The 20,449-nt window shown below is 34.6% G+C and overlaps 1 protein-coding gene across 3 annotated transcripts in view; it reads right to left on the bottom strand.

Moving 5' to 3' along the window:
• Nucleotides 1-1,989: 1,989 nt before the first annotated feature.
• The window catches only part of RASA2 (RAS p21 protein activator 2), a 47,256-nt gene continuing 28,796 nt past the window's right edge, over nucleotides 1,990-20,449 (bottom strand). The window contains exons 8-25 of one of the 3 annotated variants that reach the window (XR_013922531.1): nucleotides 19,883-19,959; nucleotides 18,412-18,510; nucleotides 17,570-17,726; nucleotides 16,268-16,416; nucleotides 14,899-15,013; nucleotides 14,378-14,452; nucleotides 13,534-13,657; nucleotides 12,040-12,146; nucleotides 10,663-10,749; nucleotides 10,504-10,581; nucleotides 10,135-10,208; nucleotides 8,792-8,898; nucleotides 8,432-8,514; nucleotides 7,359-7,567; nucleotides 6,053-6,156; nucleotides 5,276-5,465; nucleotides 4,336-4,420; nucleotides 3,848-3,871 (exon numbers count right to left, since the gene is read on the bottom strand). Coding sequence is in view for 2 of the 3 variants with exons in the window: in XM_080350056.1 (XP_080206182.1) it covers nucleotides 4,390-4,420; nucleotides 5,276-5,465; nucleotides 6,053-6,156; nucleotides 7,359-7,567; nucleotides 8,432-8,514; nucleotides 8,792-8,898; nucleotides 10,135-10,208; nucleotides 10,504-10,581; nucleotides 10,663-10,749; nucleotides 12,040-12,146; nucleotides 13,534-13,657; nucleotides 14,378-14,452; nucleotides 14,899-15,013; nucleotides 16,268-16,416; nucleotides 17,570-17,726; nucleotides 18,412-18,510; nucleotides 19,883-19,959 (1,866 nt within the window). In the remaining variant the exon portion in view is untranslated. Of the gene's footprint in view, nucleotides 4,421-5,275; nucleotides 5,466-6,052; nucleotides 6,157-7,358; nucleotides 7,568-8,431; nucleotides 8,515-8,791; nucleotides 8,899-10,134; nucleotides 10,209-10,503; nucleotides 10,582-10,662; nucleotides 10,750-12,039; nucleotides 12,147-13,533; nucleotides 13,658-14,377; nucleotides 14,453-14,898; nucleotides 15,014-16,267; nucleotides 16,417-17,569; nucleotides 17,727-18,411; nucleotides 18,511-19,882; nucleotides 19,960-20,449 lie in introns of all 3 variants that reach the window. The other 2 variants (XM_080350056.1, XM_080350055.1) reach the window with 2 other exon arrangements.

Below are 20,449 nucleotides of genomic sequence, written 5' to 3'. Positions count from 1 at the left end.
TCAAGTCACATGGTAGATGTACTTTGTCTGTTCTACAATTCTCTCAGCTTTTTTCCCCTCTGTCAGTAGAGTGGCCAAAAATAAAAGATGAAAGTGGGGAACAAAATCACAATCCCTTAAAGTAAACTAAATTGTCTGATTGGATTTAAAAAACCCCACCCATATAAATAATGCTTCTAAAATGAGAACAAGGATTTATATCGTCTTTTTGGTGATTTCATGGAACACTGTATTAAATAAGTTTTATGTGTGGCTGAATTTGTTATTTTCCATCAACTTTAATTAATGTAAATAATATTTTAAATGCAATTCAGCAAGTTTGTCTAATTGCTTTTATTTTTTACAAAAACATTTTTACAAACCACATGTAGTTCCTGGACACTGCAGCCACTGGATCTTTTTAAATCGTATTCTGATTGTTGAGCAACTGATTATAAAATTTTTGTCCCTGACCTAGGTACATGAAGTGACTTCTTAAACTAAGTAATTTAGCTAAATTAGTCTATATTCCCAGTTCTTACAGCTCTACCTTCAAACTCTTGATTTTTATTTTTAAACAGCTGCCTAAAGTGCTGAATCTCAGGAACAAAGAATTCCAGCAGCAGCCTCATCACAGCTGAGCACAGTAACACTGCTATTACAGGATTCCTGGTTTATTTAATTTGCATAAATCACATAAGCCTTAAATATGCTTCTGTAGCTACTTGTAAGAACCTTAAGTAAACTGTATGCATTTGTCCATTCTACTGGAAGTTGCTCATATCTTTTTCTAGGAGCTGCTGCTTATTGGCCTAATTTTTATTCCATATGGATGCTCTTTTAAAGGCAATACTGAATTAGTCCTTATCACATGTTGCAAACTTCAAAATACAGATGAGCAGAAATTAAAAATAATGTCTTATAAACACATAATCTTCCATATATTATTATCCTGTTTACTACATATAGTCTACAGGCAGACTATATGAAGATAAATATATATAACTCAACTGTCTGTAGTCTACTTATAGTCTATATATAGATCTTAAATAGGAATGCCCTCTTTATGTCACGGTTTAGAGAAAACTCAGTGTAACTGAACGGTTAGGGAAGGCAGCATATTACCAGTGAAAAGAATAGATCACTCTGCTATAAACATCACAGAATTCTTACCACAGTTTTTTTAATGATCACAGAAAAAAAGATGCCTCCATACATCAAATTTTATCTTTAAATCCCTCTGCTTTCTGATCTCTGCAAATGTGACCAAAACAAATACCAGTGTGGGCATTAAGACAGCTTACCTCAGAATTCATCAAAATTAATTCCAAAATGGCTGGAAGGTTTGCACTGTAACTGCTAATAGGAGCTTCCATACCAGCAATAAAGGACAACAGGTCAGCTGTCTGTACAAAGAAATAAAAGATCTCAAGACATTAAAACACGCTTGTACAAAATTATCTCATTGAAAATGCTCGCGAGCACAGAAGGGGACAGCAGGTGGCAGAAAACGTGCACAGATTACATAAAAAAGAAAGAAGATTGAGAAAATATTATCTTTTCCACATGCAATATATTTAAAATAGGTCTGACATATTATATACCAGCTGATACTGGTACACAGGACAGGTAATGAAAGACGAATCAGTAAGCAAGGAAAAATATTAGTTGTATGACACAAATAACACAGTACGAAATATTCTTCAATACATCAGACTAGTTGTTGCAAACATTTTAAAAACTGTCAAGTTACTAAGGCTTCTGTGCGTCTTGTTATGCTAAATTATTAACTATCACTTCTCTCTCCAAACACCAATCTTAGTTAGACTGCACCAATGCTGCAGATGACTACGCAAGAACACTCAACTTACTTTTGTGCTTTGTTTTCTCCTGTCAGCTAGACTTATCTCTTTATATCCAGCTCTTGTATGTTAACTTCCATTAATTTAGTCTTCATACAAATGCTAACATTTTTAAAAGTCACATCTCACAATAAACACAGAGCATATCTCAAGTTTGGTGTAATTTATTTGTGAGTTACTCTCAAGCAATGTTACAAAACATTTTAATGTCCTGATAAGAAAATAAAATTTAAATAAAAATACATTCAACAATACATAATCATAATACAAGTTAAAAGTAAAGATAATTTACAATCCTAACAGAACTAAGTACTGAATAACATCATCTTTCTAGACTAATCAAAATGAAGGCAACTTTTATTATTAATCATCCTACTTGTACCTAATTAAATTCTAGAACATCTATTGCATTTTAAGATGTTATAAAATAAGGAATCTTAATGGTCACAAATATTCAATGGCCTTTGTTTTTTCCTAGATGTTTCTGTACCAAAGCAAAAAAGTGCATATTTTTAAAAACTTTGCAAGAGTATACAATTTAAGTTTTCATAAATTTGACTTTGAAAACAACAGAAATTGGCTTCCTAGGAACAGACAGTTTGCCACAGGGTGAATCCATATACAGCAAAACCTCACTTGGACACTCAACCACATTCAACTTTGTTTAATGGCAGCTTTTTATTAATGGCAATTAATCTGACCCACGTTACCTCGGCAAAACACATTTCTTGGCATTATTCCCTTCTCCTCCCCCTCATTTCAACTGTTGGCAGATAGAAGTCCCTTCGAATACATCGAATGTGTAAAAAAGGAAAAGGCAAAACACAGTTGAGGTGATTAAGTGATTGCAACGCTGCAGATGCTAGTACTGAATCCCAGATACTCTGAAACAGTTTGTCTGGTATTAAACCAAATAGCTACTCTAACAACTTTCATTCATTCAAAAAGAGATTTCAATCCTGTCTTGCCAACTTGCTTCTATTACAGAAAGCCTCCCTACCTCCCTACAACAGCATCATAAATGTATAGCAATTTAAATAGCTGACTGTTTCAAGCATTATGGATTTCTATTTTTAATTTACATTCCTAATTAATTTGGCCAAATCATGATTGTAAAAAAACAAACAAAAACAAAACAACAACAACAAAAAAATCAAACCCCAAAACACACCCAATATAACAACAACAAAAGATCCCACAGCAAATGCTCCAAAAATAAAAGTACCACATACAGTTATTATTAACAATATTATTCCAAGGAGTACCATTATATTTAATACTGATGAAGCAAAGTTACCACAGTAATATCTTTGCTTCTTCTTGGTTATATACATATATGTTCTTTCAGTATAAACCTAACTTCTCAGATGAAATGAGCAAAAATTAATCTTAAAGTCAAGAATGCCAGTTTAAAATTGAGTTAAGTGGCAAATATGAATCCATATAACTAAAGATACAAAAATATTCACTGAAGCATTGCTTAAAGACAAAACAATGTTGATCATTCAACTGATCATAACAAGCAGATACTACAAAGTATCTAAAAATAATCTGGGATAGTCCAGATATCTAAAGTGCTTTGAGTGATTATAATAGAAATTATTTATTAGATTTCTAGTCAAAAAGTGAGCTGGACCTAGCCATTACTTTTTATTAAAAAATAACAAGAAAAAAAATCATACAATGGATGATATAAATTGATCAATACTTAACCACAACCTGTTCACATTTAAATTTTTCTATCTGTAGGCAAACTTATTTAAAAAGAATGTTGCTACCCTGCACTTCTTTTTAGATTAAGAAAAAATACGTACCTTAAAAATATCCTAAAGAAAATACATAGTGGTCTAATGTCATGTCACTCCATATATTACTCACACCAAATGTAAACAAGAGGCACAACACAAGTTCCCTGATTTCTTCTTCAGTAAAAACATAACTAACACTGGTATCTGCTGTCCAGATTATATGCAGCATACTGCATGATTTTGTAAGACTTCAGGTGCAGATAAATCAAGTCCTGACAACACCTAATACAAGAAAAAAAGTCAAATGAATTGAGTGTGAAGCTTTAGATCATTTCCATGTCATAGTATCTTGGGATTTCTATTTCAAGATCCGTTATCAGCAGGGCAGGCACTCATGGTAAACCTATGTTTGCAGTGTACGTATTGAGAGATGTAATCCAACCAAATGCCATGTGGACTTTCTTCCATGAAAAAAAGCTTATTTGTTTAGAAAGTTCTTCCAATAAGACAACTATGGCAAAACGACATTTAGATTTATTCACACCTGTTACCTCAAGAACCTGGAACTTCAGGTTCTTCAGCAAAATGAGAATAAACCTTAAGACCAGATTTCCAAGTAAATATTTTGCTATTAAATATTAAATAGATTGTCAACGCAACTAGCTTTTGTGTTCATTCTTAAATACTTTGTAAAAATGCATATAATGGATTTTTAAAAACAAAACAAAACAAAACCAAAAACAAACACTCAAGAACGTTTCCAGTTTCTTTTTCCATCCAAGTGTGCCTGTTCGCTTCGGTTAGGAAACCTTTCCAACAATTGGGTTTTCTCTGGAAAATAAAAGTAAATATTTTTAAGGTTAACATTTGCTTTCTATAGTTCTCATTATACAATTTTAATTTATTAAGCAAACCTATTTTCTGCATAATTTCTACCACTACTTGTGAAACTCCACGATTTGTGGAAAACCTCTAAATTGAAGTCAATTTCTCTTAACAACTCGGTTCAAATACTAAACTAAGCAAACCAAATTGGAGGTTGGACATTCTTTTTCTTCTGGTCAATCAAGACTTACTGATGCAAAAAAGAAATCAGAAAACTTGCTAGTGGTGTTCCACAGGTATCAGCCAGGATTGAAGAGAACAAAAAGAACCTGTTCTGGAACACCACTGTACTTTAAAGGACAGATTTATTTTTTAACTTCACCAGAAGTAGTATTTATCATTGAGCATTGTAAGCAAATTACACACAGTAAAAACACTGCATGAAATACATGTTTCTGCAGTGTAAATTTTACTGTTTTATGTAACTTGATATTTTAATTACTACTTAACTGAAATTTGAAATTTTGGAAAAAAAAATAATCAGAAGGTCAGCAGACAGTTCGGGATAAATCTGGTGTGTGCTTCAGAAGTTAAGTTGCAAGGAAACGACAGAGTTGTTGCACCCGATTATGGGGATCTCAGCAGGAACACAGATTAATCCTACACCAGAGGAACTTCTTTTAACAACTGGTAAAAAACTGCATTACTACAAATTATGTATCTGATTTTCTCCACGTCTCTGCATTGCCTAAATCTACCTTTAGTTTAAGTAATCATACCTCAACAAGCCTGGCCTTGTTCTGCGATTTATTTTTTTAAAAATACACATTCATGTATGTCAAAAGTGCATAAGATACTTACTCACTGCCATATTTAGCACTAGATGATCTCTTCATTTGATACTTTTCATGCCATTCATTCAGCTTTTCTACTGTATCTATTATCTGTTTAAGGGTATGAAAAGTTGCTACAGAATCTTCAATGGTGAAGTTAGAATAATCATCTGGTTCTTTCCGTGGACCTTGATAGACTGCTATACTTCCACAAGCCTCTACAAAAGTTACCACAATTATCCCAATTAGAATTTAAATAATTAACAAACAGATCTAACTCTTACGTAAACAGTGATTTTGAAATTCTGAAACGTAAAGTTACTCTAGGCGAAACATAAAATGGATTAAGACAAAAGCAGGAGACACAGTATCAACTGGATGTATTTACAGATCTGTGGCTTATTCTCTGCTGGTTGCGTTCAGCACCTTGAGCATGTGGCTCTCTGCTGGTCACAGTAACAGAAGTCTAATGCATTCCTGCAACTCGACCATGCTCAACAGAATTTACTCCACAGTCAGGAAAGGGAGAGCAAAGACAGAAGAGCAACCAGCTATAGCTGCAGTCTCTCTGTTTAGACTGTTAAGATATTCCATATATGCAAATTCAATTAGAACAACATGCATACCTGATGTCTGCTGTCAAGAAATGACTGAAGAATGTCTGACACCAGAGGACTAAGACAACAAAAAAATAATCTGTGTCTCTTACTACTTTAAGGTAAATTCTTAAGACATGATGTAATGGGCCTAAAGAATTAGACCTGAATAATATCAGTATATTTCTTCTGAATTATTATTTAAGTACCTTCCAACTTCTGTAGTTTAGACATGTTGATAGTGAAAAGTGAGTAAATTCTTTCTGTCTCTCTGTCTCCATCAATCTCAATTTGAGTATCAGCAGGAACATCTCTAAAAGGTGAAAAAATAGACAGGTGGTCAATATAAGTCATTCTTGAAAGGTTTGAAAGTAAGTAAAACCTGACTGCTTTAATATACTTAGCTTTTCAATATGTCTATTGCTTACAAACAGCTTCACAATTGCTACACAAACCAGCACGTGCTCTGTAGAAACACACACACACACACATTTTTGAGAGCAGTGAATACAGCGATCCTAAAAATCACTTTTTCCAACAGAATTTAGTATTCAGTATGTCAAGAGAAAAATATTTCAAAAAAAAAATCAAAGTAAGGTTAATTGTTCTTAAATGTCAGTTAAAAACCTCTTTTAAAATGTCAAAATCTACCATACTTATAACAAGAAGAGGACAAGATACATTCCTAAACCAGAAGAGTTAAAAAAAAAGACAAAACCAACCTATTATTTAGTAATGGGAATCTGTTGACAAACCTAATGTAAGAATGAACTGAATAACACATAAAAACTATTATATATATTTTCACAAAGTTATCTTGTAAGACTTACACTGAATTTTAGAGGACTGAGATCTTTATTCTGTAATTTATGCAATGCACCCAGTTAAGGAAAAAAAAAAATTAAAAAGACCAGAAATATCATTTTCAGAAATCAGCAATTTAACAAAGGCATTAATGCATTATAAGACGTTATTTGTTTTCCTGACATGCCTACAAAAAACAAATGATTCGTCAGAATCTACATCTAAGATTATTTAGCTGATTTTCCTAGTACGCTGTGTTTTAAAATACATGAGGTTAAAATCAAAAAGTGACTGTATAAACCAAGACAATGTCATTAGCGAGAGACAGACTTCCAGGCTGAGCCCTCTGCAGCAAGGTATTTAAATTATTTCATATAGGTGACCTAGGTGTGCCATGTTTCTGGATTCAACTTGGCATCTAAATTAACTTGAACTATTAAATCTGTTATGCTCTGTGGAAAGAAATTAACCATTCAGTAGTTCCAGTTTACAGACCGGACTGATTACCTTCACTTCACATGGTGGCTGACAAAGTAACAGACTTGGTAAAATCCATTCAAGTCAGGTCTTATTAGTAGGGCATGTTTTTAGTAGCACAACTTGCTGAAGCAGACAGCAAAGCCTTGCCTTCAGATTATCAAGTTCAAGAGTGAATCATATATATTATTTGTCCAACAAAACATATGTATTTTCATTTGAGAAGCAACTTACGCAGTACAACGAGCACAGCCCACCGTGTTCTCTATCGTAGCCTTGCAGCAAAGCCAGCTCCCATTCAGAAAAGCAGAAGGGTGGTAAAAACTAAGCCTCTTCTGGTTGCATCTCGTTACTCGGCAAAGAGCTTCTATCCACTCACTAGCTTCTACACAGTTATTTGCCTGGATGTAGAGCGGCTTTTCTCCATGTAGTACTTGAAACATCTGTAGAAGGAACACAACGTTATTCTGCTCAGGAAAAAAACTCCAGTTATTGAGCAACTTTGAATACATCAAAATAAGAGTTCAAAGCTCAGCCAATTCAACAAAACCAAATTAAGACAGAAAGTGTAACAAGGGAAAGAGGAAGACTTTTCACCTCTCTCGTTTTACTACATAGCCCTATTTAGGAGGGGAAAAAAAAAAGCTCCCTGTGTTCTGCCTACATAATTTCTTGATCCAAAAAAAGAACCAGAACACGATGCATTTTCTGTACCTTTCATTCACGTTTCTTTAAGTGTGATCTCATCTTCATTTCCCAATAGTAACAGAAGACCCCCAGAAGTCTCTCCTTTAGCAACCCTCAGCCTCACTAATAGCCCTTCTTTTATCACTGCCTCAGAATTTTGGATTAAAATAACCATAGAAATACCCACGTGTTATGAATGAGGCCATGAGCACAGACAACTGTCTTGGCTGACGAAGGTAGCGTAGGAAGTTCTCAAAGGGGGCAAATACAAATTTGGTAATACTACTTTTCTAGTAGAACATAACATAATACATAATACTAACACCTTATATAAAAGTGCTTCGTAATAAGGTCACAGTAGTTTTAACCTTCATTCCAGAAATTTGGAAAAGGGGGCTGAAGTCATAGAATCAGACAGAAAAGGTACACAGATCCAAATCTCCAGGTTAAGTTCCACATTCAGAGTACTTGGAAATACTGCACACAGCTTTTTATTCCTGACCCAAAAAGATTTTTTCTGAGGTGTTTAGTAATAGGGTTTCAGTAACTCTATAAGCTAGTTACCATATTATATTTAAAGAACACATCGATAATTACATATAAACTATCTTTTGACTCACATTTTTCTTGTTGAAGGAGTTCTCATCAAGTTTTTCTACTGCAAGGATGTTTTTGATTGGAATAGTGAAAATAGGTTCTTTATCTGTAAAAATTGCAAACAGATGAGTGAAGCATTTTAAAAAGAAGCCTGATTTATAACCTACAGAATCAGTGCACTGAGGTTAAGTTCTCAAAACGTGCATTTTTCTTACTGAGAAAATGTGCATGAATCATAGACAGAAGCATTTGGTAATCAGGTAACTACAACAACATATGTACTTTAGGTAAAGAAAATTATGCATTTTAAAAAGAATAAATCAGATGCAAATACTTAGTAAATATTGAGAAAAAAAAATAATTGTAAAACTAACATAATTTACCTTGCTGTTTGTGGTAGGTGAGTTCTCTACTTGTTAGACAGAACCATCGCTTCTTGAAATTCTTTTTACCGATCCGAGTCCTTCCCTGAGCTCTTTTGTACATTTCTCTGTAAAGACAGAATGAAATGAAATGCAACCATTAGTCTTCTGAAGAGCTTTCATAACCATTTCTGGAGACAACACATAATTGTTCATCATGTAGCAACATTAAAAATTACTTAATTGCAGATAAAAACAACAACAACAAAAATCTACTGGTTGTTCAAAAGAGATCCTCAAGACTACTCCCAATATGGTGATTCCAGGGTTCCATAAACAGGAAAGGAGTTCAAAAAATATGCAATCCAGACTTTTGTTCGTAGCAGTAAATTTGGAGTAGGTACTTATAATCACATCTAGAAGAACTCCACATTTTCCTAAAAGCAAGTAACGTATATCTAACTGCAAGATTCTCTCTTTCCTGACACTTTCTACATGTGAATGTACTTGGCCGTATCTTGATCAGAGACTGAATATAAATGGAATGACACTGAACGGGACGCAATAGCATGGTTGGACACAAACTTTAAGTACACTCATTAGCAACCTTTTTTTTTTGAGCAACAGCCATGCATTTATAATACAGATTAGCTTCCCAATTGCTATAACTAAATGTTGATCCAGCACAATTGTCTCCTTTCTTTAGTATCTTAATCAGAGGTACCCTCCTTCCTTGTTTGAACTTCGGATGATTGTTTCAAAGAAGAATCTTTACTTGCTATGAATCTGCTTCTTGGATAAATACAATTTTTTTTTCCCCCATAAATGTTTTTTACTTAATTCATGAGCTATTCTTGATTAACACCAAAAAAAAAGTTCATCTCTTGGAGTGATTTGTACCTTAACTTTTATAAAAGCATTCTATCGTTTACTGGTAAGTATTCCAATTACAGGGTCAATTTTTCTCCTACATTAAAGGCAGAACATTTAGCTGCTTGGGCTTAAACCACATGCAAAGTATTTATAAATTAAATTAACATGCTCTTTTTAAAATACACTTCACGATCCTGAATAAACAATCCCAGAGCACACACTGAATTGCAACGGGAATGCAGACAGGCTTTAATAGGTTTTAAGCTGCTTTAAAGTTTTTTTCTGAAGTATTTAAAAGATGAGTTACGAAATTTTACAGCTGTTGGTTTAAACTAATTCTGCAAACTAACAAAGAATTATCACAAATTACTAACATAATGATTTCTACAGTATATAAAATATTTTCATGAGCATTAATCTGACATTGGCATGAATGAAGAAAAAGTAAAATCAATTCTGTTTTGCACTATATAGATTCAAGATGTATTTACCCTTCTTTTAGATGCACTGGCTCACTCAGGCCACTGGGCTCTTTACTTTCAGTAGAGGAAACATCATCTAAGAACTTAAGGAAAAATACACAGGGAATATACACTATTCGGAAACAAAGAACAACCAAAAGCTATTTTGAAAATATATATGCACAGTTTCTCCCGTAACAGAACAAATACGTTATGCAACAGATGAAATGAAAATATATTGCAGGGACTTGGAACAATGTAACAAAGGATGCCCATAGGCCACACAAGGTTTTTTAAATAATTTCCTAAACAGCAGATCTAATAAAGTCTGATTAAAAAAAAAAATTCAGACTGACCAGATACACCAATGATTTAAAAAAAAATCTAGTTGAAAGATACCTTTTTCACAGATTCAGTAAATTTTTCTTCTTGAAATGTTTTGAAAAACTCACACATAAACGTCTCCTTGAAACTTGACTGAAAGAAAAGGTATATTGACATAAATAAACTTTTAAAGAACATTATCTATGAAATAAGAAAGAATTTTAGTAGTCTTACAAGTTTGCTTTTGGTCAAACTTCCCCAACTCCCCAAAGTCTGGATGGCCTTTGATATAAGAGTTAAAGTTCTAGAAGTCTGAGCATCCTGAAATAAACAAAATTCAGAAGTCACATTTTTTCACAATTCCAAGTAAAACTTTGATTTAAAAATGAAAATATTACACAATGAGGTAAATGTGACATATGTTCATTCCTTTTCTTCTTATCCCAAAGAGAAGCATATGCAAAATATTGTCCTCTATCAGCACTTGTGCTTTGTGAATATGTATACTTTAGAAGATGCTGCAGCATGTTCAGTATTTTACTCACTACCACTAGAATTTAATGTAGTACTTGGAAAAATATTTTTACCTACAAATCATCTCAAACCTTGTAACTGTTACTGCACATCTAATACTTCTGAACTATTCAAAACTTAACGCTAAACAGAATGAACAATTGCTGGACAAATGGCAGAAATTTTCATAATACGAAGCGAACTTGAAACTTGGTCTTTAAGGCTTTTGACCAATATATTTGCTACCTCACTGCTTGCATTTCAGTACAGGATTATAAACACCCACAGAAAGGGGCCTTGCTGTTCCCTTTAAAGTGTTTAACCCTCGAGCAATAAAATCCTGTAAACTTTTTGCTTAATAAACTGGATAATGTCAAATGAATGAATTTGAATACGTTGATTTTTTTCTTTCAAGAGCACAACACACTTAAGTAGATAAAATAAACTAATAAAGATGACTTCTAGAGCAGCAGATTTCATACCTATTCTGTATTTTATGTGAAAACAATACAGTATTTTTGTCTTATCTCCATATTCCTACCTTTTAAGTTTATTTGGTCATGGTGTGTTTTTGTGTTTGGGTTTTTGTTCTTTAAATTCATATCTACTTGACAATTTGAAAACTGAAAATGGTAGATTTGGCAACCCACTGCAACTAGTTGAGTCCAGAATAGATACACGGACTAATTATTGGATAACTCTAAAAAACAGATTTCCATTTGTGGTTTTAAAGTGACATCTGGATATTTAACTTCTACACTGAAAGTAACCAACACAGTTTAGACGTATGCCTTAAAGAACCCTCAGTCATGCTGCTGTTCTAACAAAGCAGCACATTCCCAAAAAAGGCACAGTGTCTTTAATATCAATAGCTCTTCTTCATCATTTGAAAACACTTCATAAAGACTGAAAAATTTAACGCTTCAAGAACTGCAAATGTCTTAATTCCTCTGGTGAGGTATAATATTGAAAACTCAAGGTAGAGACATTCAATAACCTTGTTTCCCAGCTACAGACCCACTGAAGTAACTTATGCTTTCCCAGATAAACAGATCCAACAGTTATGAATAAAACAGAACAAAGCTTCACAAAACTTACTGGATGGTGAGGTCGTAAATGAAAAGTATGAGGTGAGACTACGGCTACAGCAAAGAAACGAAGAAACACAAAGCTGCTCACTGCAGAATACTGTACATGAGGGTCATCTGCAGAGAAAAACCATGAAATGTAACATGCACTAAACTTAACAGGAAATAATGAAGACAGTCAACATAAAAATCCTTATGAAGATAACATCAGAAGAGACATTTATATTTTAAAACAGAATAGAAATGGTACATGAAATGAGAAAGGTGACCATGGTAAGAGATGTTCTACTTATAATAGAGGGTTTATTTCTCTGAAAAGAAGTTCTGTTCTATAAAACCGGCTCAACAGCTCCACTACTACGAATGATGAGATTATCGCAAGCATCTACATATAGAGTTAATTAAGTACAGCTGTATGCATGTTGAACACAGAGAGAAAATACTGTAGGAGTTGCCTTTTAACACTAAGGCTGTTGGGTTTATTCACCCATAAAGCCCAAAACAGATCAATTCAAATACATTAATGCTGCACAACAAATTCAGTCAACTCATATGAACAACTTTTAACTCAAATTCTGAGATCCATCATAAAACCACAGTGGTTTTAATGCTGTAAATGAGGATTTTCTCATGTAATACCATTTACACCTTTACACGAGGAAATCTAGTGGGATCACATTCTTACTCCACTGACCATTTCAGTGTGATCTGCGGGGGAAGTTGGCTACTGCAAAAGGACTGGCTTAGCTTCAGGAATTTATGGCATCACTTCCAGTGACAAAAGTGAACCAGAGAAAGACTCCAGATGATGAGAAGTACATTCCTCATTTGTAGCTTATTATATGACAGTTCAGATTTTAATTGACTGAAGGATAAAGGGTATTTCAGGCCCACCACACTATTGCTATATTAAAACCATTCTGAAAGAATAAAACAATTCTAATACTGGCCACATTACAAATGCATTAAATATTTTACATTTTCCATCCTCTCCAAAACTACCTGTAAGTAGTAAATCTATGGTTCTGGTAAAGCTATCTTCATAGAAGTTCTGAATGTACTAGTCATTATTAACACAGTTGCACTTCATGTAGTTAAGGTGCACATACCGAATTTATTTTCAAGTTTACATCTTGCTTCCTTAGAAGCAATGAAGAGATCAGCTCTTCCAAATTTTATGTCTCTTTTCAAGTAAACCACTTCTTGTATTACTTTGTGCTCTTCTTCTATTATACTTTTGTTGGCGAGTTCTTATTCGCTGCTGTATTGCAATGTTTCTGGCCAGCTACATTTTCATATCAGAAAATACAAAACTCTTGCTCATTGACCACAAGGCTTTATTATAAGTTACAGACTGACAGAAAAAACAAATGCCTGATTGTCAAGGTAAGAAGTTCAGGGCACAGCTTTGGACAAGGCAAGAATTTTAATAGTCCCCATAAGCTACATAAGTTACATATTTCACTCCAAACACAATTTTCAAAAGTTTTTAGGAAACACTTACTTGGAAACCTTTTGGCAGCCAGATGCCTCAAAGAATAAAAAACATCACACATTAGGGTAGGACAACTTATACTTGACCGCACAATTTCACGGAATACTTTGTCTACATAATAGCGTAGATTTTCCTGCAATTATGAAGAAAGGTATTTTTTCAGACCATTATCTTTTGCATTTTTATGGTTTTTTCCTGAACACAAACATAACACTGCAGTTCTTTTCAAAACCCTGCCTGACTATTCAATTAGGTATTTTAGTACAATGCATATTTTAAAAAAGGGATTACTAGTGTTAAAAGATAGTTTAATTATATTCACTTACACTGAAGTATATAAGGAGTGTCTGGGAACATGCAACTATCTATCAAAACCTATTCTTGCAATTTGATAACGACATGTTCGAAGGAAGAAGCACTTCCCATGCACACCCACTGAATATCAATTTAGTTTGTTGCAGAAATTATTGCCTTAAATGTCATCCTCTGGTAACAGGCAGGTGGCAAGCAGAACTTCAATGAAAAGTGTTCAAGTCGTCCTAATTAGATACCTCATCACCTAGATGCTGACTACAGAACATCAGGAACCACAACACCCAACAAACTGGTAAGGAAGACTGTCATCTCCGTTCAGTTTCTTCCTCCCCCTCCCATTTTCCATTGGACTTTTCCTTTTTTGTTTTCACAAACAGGGATAAGAAAACACAACCTTTCCTGTTTTTTGCTCTAGAATCAGAGAATTGCACTGCTATAGTAAGTTACTCATTTTCCATTACACAGAGCTGCTTTTTATAGTGTTTTCTATCAGATTTTGAGAAAATTGACATTAGAAAAAACAAATTCGGGAACTCACCATATTGATTTCTACGTTATCCCCTTCTCTTAATTTGATGGGATCTATTTCACAGGGTTTAGGAGACTCACATATCTGAAACAAACACACAGTTCGGTTTTTCAGACAGAGGGCATGGAAATGCACCTATTTAAAAGCAGATAATTTGCTACATTTAGGGATGAAACTCTAAATAGGTTCTAACTATCCATAATAGCATTCAGTAATCATCCCCACTTTTGTGGGTACCTTTTTATGTGGATCAGTTATATAAAGCATTTTGTGGGTAAATTCTGCAACGTGTTAGAGGCTGAAGAAACTGTCATTGACTGTTTGTTTTAAAGCATCTGGAACATAATTAATAAAAAGCAGCTCCTCCCACTAAACATAACCAATTATTAATCAATTTAATTTTCCCCTAGCATTCCCTGACCTGAGTGATTACTACCACATATGGAGCTGTAAGCAGAATGCTTGTCAAAGAGACAGGATACCCCAGGGGGGCTAAGTGTCCTGAAACAAAATTCACTAGGATAACCTACCTCATCAATAACAGGTTTCAAAGTAACCTTTAGGTAGTGCTTCCCCACTATTTTCATCATTTCATCTACACACCGCGTTGCTAATGTGTTGCCTCTGAAGACTGTGTTTGCTTCTCTGTAAGAAAGTAATTTATTTTATTTCAACAGGATAAAAACAAAAAGGTCAGTTACAAAATCTGATTAATACTTTTTCTTACTATTTTTTTTAAAATATGTTTTTCATATATTTCAGTCCGGAATTTCAGAATCTAGATATCCAGCTTGCAGTGGCACTCAGAAACAAAAGGGAATACACAACAATATTATTACAGCTACTACCAAAACCAAGAACATAAATAAAACCATAAGGAAAAGCCTAAGAAATTTTAGACAAAGGAAGTTATAATCCACTGCTGAATGTGAGAAAGAACAATTGAAGAAATTTCAAAAATAATGAAGACTTGTACCTCATTGATATACAATCCTTCAGTACTCCTGTTGAAAAAAGTCTTAGAGCTACAATGAACAGCATACTGCTACACTGCACTGATAAACTCAGACACTTTAACCAAAACATCTTCAATCTAAGGTTACACTTTTTATTCATTACGGCTGTTGAAGAAAACAGAGTCAGCTGTGCTAAATAAATCTCTCTGGTCTTAGAGGTTTAGTTTAATCTTTGTTACAGTTCAATTATAATGGAAAAGAATGTGTGTACTAAAATGCAGTTCAGAAAATAACTTTCTGGGAGTCACCTCTTTCTACAGTTAAACTGTCTCACTTTATTTAAATTTGGAAATGAACCCTCCTGTGGCGACAAAATCCCTTCCAGATCTCCAAGGACATGACTCAGCACCTCAGTGGCCACTACTCAGGTCCACTTCATTTCTCTGCTAACCGCAGAGCTGCAAATTCACAGGCCATGCACTGCTGCTTGCAAACACTCCTGTGCTTGCTACTTTCAAGGAATGCAGGACAGGTCCTTACATCTTTGCAGAAGCAGCACACCCCACATTTAAGTCATATACCAAAGGAAACAGGATAAGATTCTGAGCAATTTTTAAAATGTTAAGTACCAACCTAATGACCAGTAAAATTTGAAGAATGGCTAAATTGTGACATTTTGAAATAAAACCATATGCTCTTAGACACAACTCTGGACTGCCACCTTATGTTTAGCTGTATACTAGCTCCACGAAAATCACACAACCGTTAACTCTGACTCCCGGCTTCAATAAACTAGCATTAAAATATGTACGTATTTAACCAGTATGACATAATGCGAGAAAGAAATACAACATGGTTAACTAGCAAGGTTGTATCATGAAGCCCTTTGAAACTTTAAGAATAATTCTAAAAGGTATGACATCATAAAACATGAAATACATACTGAGTGTCCTTTAGATCTAGTTCTGCCACTGCAGCAACAAATGGAACGAGCTTATGGTGGTGTAGCAACAACCGCACAAGAGGCAGAACAGCATCATACTTGTCTCGACAAACTTCACTCAGTATGTAGGCAGCAGATGCAGAAATTGGCTGTGAAAAAGAGTATGAAATCATAAGTGAAATAGTTAACTGTTCTTCCTGTATTTGGCAAAGTACAGATCAAATCTAAAATGACTATAGACATAGCTTCTTAACAGTGTTTCAACATGGCAATTAAAAGTTTCCTTCCTACAGAAATACTTAACTGAAAATTAGTATTATCTACACTACACTTGACATTCAAGAATGAAATTGAGCATCTCCTCACCCTTCTCATTCTCCCTAAAGCGCCAGAGTATGGCTTTGCCACAAATCCAAGTAAGAGGCAGTAAGCAATTGCTTTACTATGTCATATATCTTTATAGGACTTTTAAAACTATGATCAGAGTACATTAAAATACAGTTCTCGCACTTGTAAAGACTCTGTCGCTGTTCTACAGTTGGGAATTTCCATACAAATACTGATCAAATTATTTCAGTTAAGTAAAAAGACAGCTGCTGACTGTTGCTACCTACATACTCAGCTCTCCCTGAATTCCAGTGAAGCAGTATTTGAATACAGGCTAGCAAACCTTTTAGTCATGATCTGCTTCCTCTTTACCTTTATTCCCCTCTGCCAATATTTCACCAACAATTAAGTGAAAAAAAGCTATAAAAGACCTAGGAATATAAAGCTTGGTTACTATAATTTGATCCTGGTTTCAATGTTGTGCTAATCATCTACTACACTTTGTCTTTGCCACTATGTCCACATGAGACGTTCTGTCACACTGATTAACATACTGGGGAAGACAGAAGCAATTCAGAAGAGGAATTAAAAATCAATTCTGAAGCAGACCATTTTTGGTGAAGGTGATTATCTGCCCCTTCAGGACCAATAATGGATCAGCGTCCCCAGAAAAACACTAAATCCAGGGGGGCAACAGCAGCCAGTGGGAAACCAACAAGAAGAAAGTATTTTATCTCTTTCAGTCATACAGCACAGGTTATTTCACTGTCTTCGCTGGTTCTCCTAAGATAGGAAGAAAATCTTGGTAGTTTAGAGCCGAAGTAGATGCTCTGCAAGCTGCTCATCTCATTGTGATGGAAGTAATTCGTGCAAAGAAAAGGGAAATCCCTAGAAACGCGTAATTCACATCATCTCATATGGAATTGCATAATTAATTTTAAGTTTTCATTTTAAAATACATTTTAAAATAAGTACCTGAACATCTGACGATTTTAGCAGCAAGTTTCTTAAAGAAGTGTAGTATTCAGATGGAAGCACACAGTCCTCAGTATAACAGATATTTAATCTAAGTGATCCCAAATCATCAGTTTTAGAAGACTTGTTTCCATTTTCTCTTGGTTGAAGTAAGTACCTGAAAGCAACATGACAATTCTAAAATAGATGCATATTTCATTAATTTGACTAAGCATTTGGCACAATGACAGGGCTAGAGATTGCCTCCCGCCTGCAAGAACTTCAGAAGGGAGGCTGCTGCTATGCTAGGCAGAGGTCTTTGAGTTCCCTTCATACCTTACCCTTCCAGCTTTTAAGCTGCTGTGCCTGCTCCCCTGAAATGGCATTGGGTTGGTTCCAGAAGATACTTTCTGAACCTCCCCAAGGAAGGAAGGAAAAAAAGCCATACTTAGTGATTGTTTTTAAATAGACTGTTCATCAGTCATTCTGGAAGCCTGACTTCAGAATTTAATTCACATGATGCAATTCTGAGAAGCTCTTGGTTTGCTGGTTAAGCTGAAAAGCATACACAGGTCACCAAAATCCAGCAAGCTGATTGAAAGGTTGTTATCTCAGTCTTCCCTTCTTCACTCTCCACACCTTCCCCTCAAACAGCCCAACTATTCTATGGGAGCGGGTGAAGAGGAGAGCAAAACGCACCCTCTGGCGAGGTTGATTTATTCAGCAGCAAAACTCTTTGGAAAGACATTTTACCCAGACTAGAACAAGAAGACATATTTTAATGGATAGTTAGAACAAAACACATCCTTTTCAAGGGAAGATCTGCAAGATAGAAGCAAATTCAATTCTGAACCATTTCTTACCATGCTTGAAAGGAATCATTTCTTAACACCTTCACAGGAACTTTAATTTCTCCTAGAAACACATCTTGTACCAAATTTCCATTATTCCATAGGTCAACCCTGAAAATAAGAACATTGCTTATTTTTTCCTCCCAGAGAGGAATAAAAATCTAATTAACAATAACTGCCTTACAGCACTAATCCACATGCATGCAGGCAGAGAAATGTTAGAAATCTCACTCCACTCTAATTAAATCAAGAAGAATCAAACAGGTGGCATATTAACCCATAAGGAACAGATAAAGAAACAGTGAAAGTTAGACTCGCAGACCTTGCATCAGTAAATCAAAGTGATACTGGCAACGTATATGTATTCTGAGCAGTCTCCACCCCCAAAACTGTGCACACTTCTTCTCAGGTAATTCAAGTGAACTTCTTAACCAATACATTTACATATCCCTATCTAATTGCTAGAATTTGGCACACTGCAATGCCACACCAACACATGCGCTTGTTTTTCCAAACAGCAGCTTGTATGCTTACAACCTCCAAAGGAATCACAGACTCCAGACATGCACCTTGGGTTTTTTCTATGACTTCTTACCTCTCTGACATTTCTGACAGACAGCAGTTGTTAAGAAGAACAAAAGAAATTAATACTGGATTTGTTGGGGCATAACTATTTTTCTAAATATATTTGCATCTATAATGAAATATACAATTCTAATTACGATATTCATGAAGCTAAGAGTTGAAAATGCACATACCAAGTTAGTTCTATAACATAATAGGTATTAAAACTAACCACTAAATTCTTCTGATGCATTGAAGACTTCTGAAGCCTTAAAGACCTTTTGTCACTCAGCAGATCTGGTGCATGTATGTGCATGAGCGCACTAAACAGATGGAGTACAGGGCTCTCAACTGTTCAAACTACACAGTGTAAGTACAGACAGGCCTGCTCTAAAGGTAACAGCAGAAAAGGGGAACGTACTTTGAAGTATTCTTAGCATTTGCAAGGAAAAGATGCATCGCAAACGTCCCTCTAAGAAGCAATGCAAAAACTATTAAAATTTCATAAAAGAGGCTTTTCCCTCTGTTTTTATTAAAATAGCCAACTACGCTTGAAACCATGGACTGGCATCAGGTGTGCTGGTTATCCTTCAGTACAAGTCCTATAATCAGTATTCTGCCCAAACTACTATACATTGATAGGACGTCCTCATGCCTCTTTATTCACAGGCACAAGAAACAAATTTAGGCTGCAAAAATGCCCTACCACTATTTACTTTAAAACATTTTTTTTAAAAAAATAATCTCATCTTTGGTAAGAAACGCACTGAAAAGTTTGAGTAATTTTATATGTTAGAAGGATCTTTCCTACAATTCTCTGGAGTTACACTAAAATAAAACATTTCTTTATTGTTTTGATGATAAAATATTATTATTTAATAATGATAAAATAAATTACTTTCTAATCTATGTAACTTACCTGACTTCTAGTTTCTCGATATCTTCTTCTTCTACCTGAAACTGGGACTTTTTGGTGTAACTGCTGGACCTGGTTACCTGGAAGTAATTCCTTCTATTAATACTTTTTACAATTTTATTATGAATATCAAAAAACAAAGAAAACCCTGCCTCTTTAACACTGCTAAATAGTTACTGTTTCTTTTAAAAAGGGAAAAGTTCAATTCACCAAACATGAGAGCAGGTGAAAAATTGGTCAAGAAGGGTTCATGGTGGAGCCTGATGAGGCTAACTGATATTTAAGGAAATTATAGTACAGATCTATTAGGAAAATAAAAAAGGAAGTATGACATGAAACTGGAAATAATTTATTCGTTTTCAGTATGAGCCCAAAGAAAGTATTAGTTAGTTCTGAGGTGCTTAAGGAAACAAATAAGAAGCCCGCTCTTCTTGACTGAGTTTTATCACAATTACAACCTCTTATTTTAATTTTCCCCATTTTTTTGACTGATTGCATTCTCAGTTTAACTCCAATAAATCTGAAGTCATAAAGTTATTGGAGTGGCTTGGATCACATTTTTATCCTAAT

The sequence above is a fragment of the Nesoenas mayeri genome (genome assembly GCF_963082525.1).
Source record: "Nesoenas mayeri genome assembly, chromosome: 9".
Classification (NCBI taxonomy): Eukaryota; Metazoa; Chordata; class Aves; order Columbiformes; family Columbidae; genus Nesoenas; species Nesoenas mayeri.
Note: the sequence above shows the minus strand (reverse complement) of the source record. Positions and strands in the feature narration are given on the sequence as shown.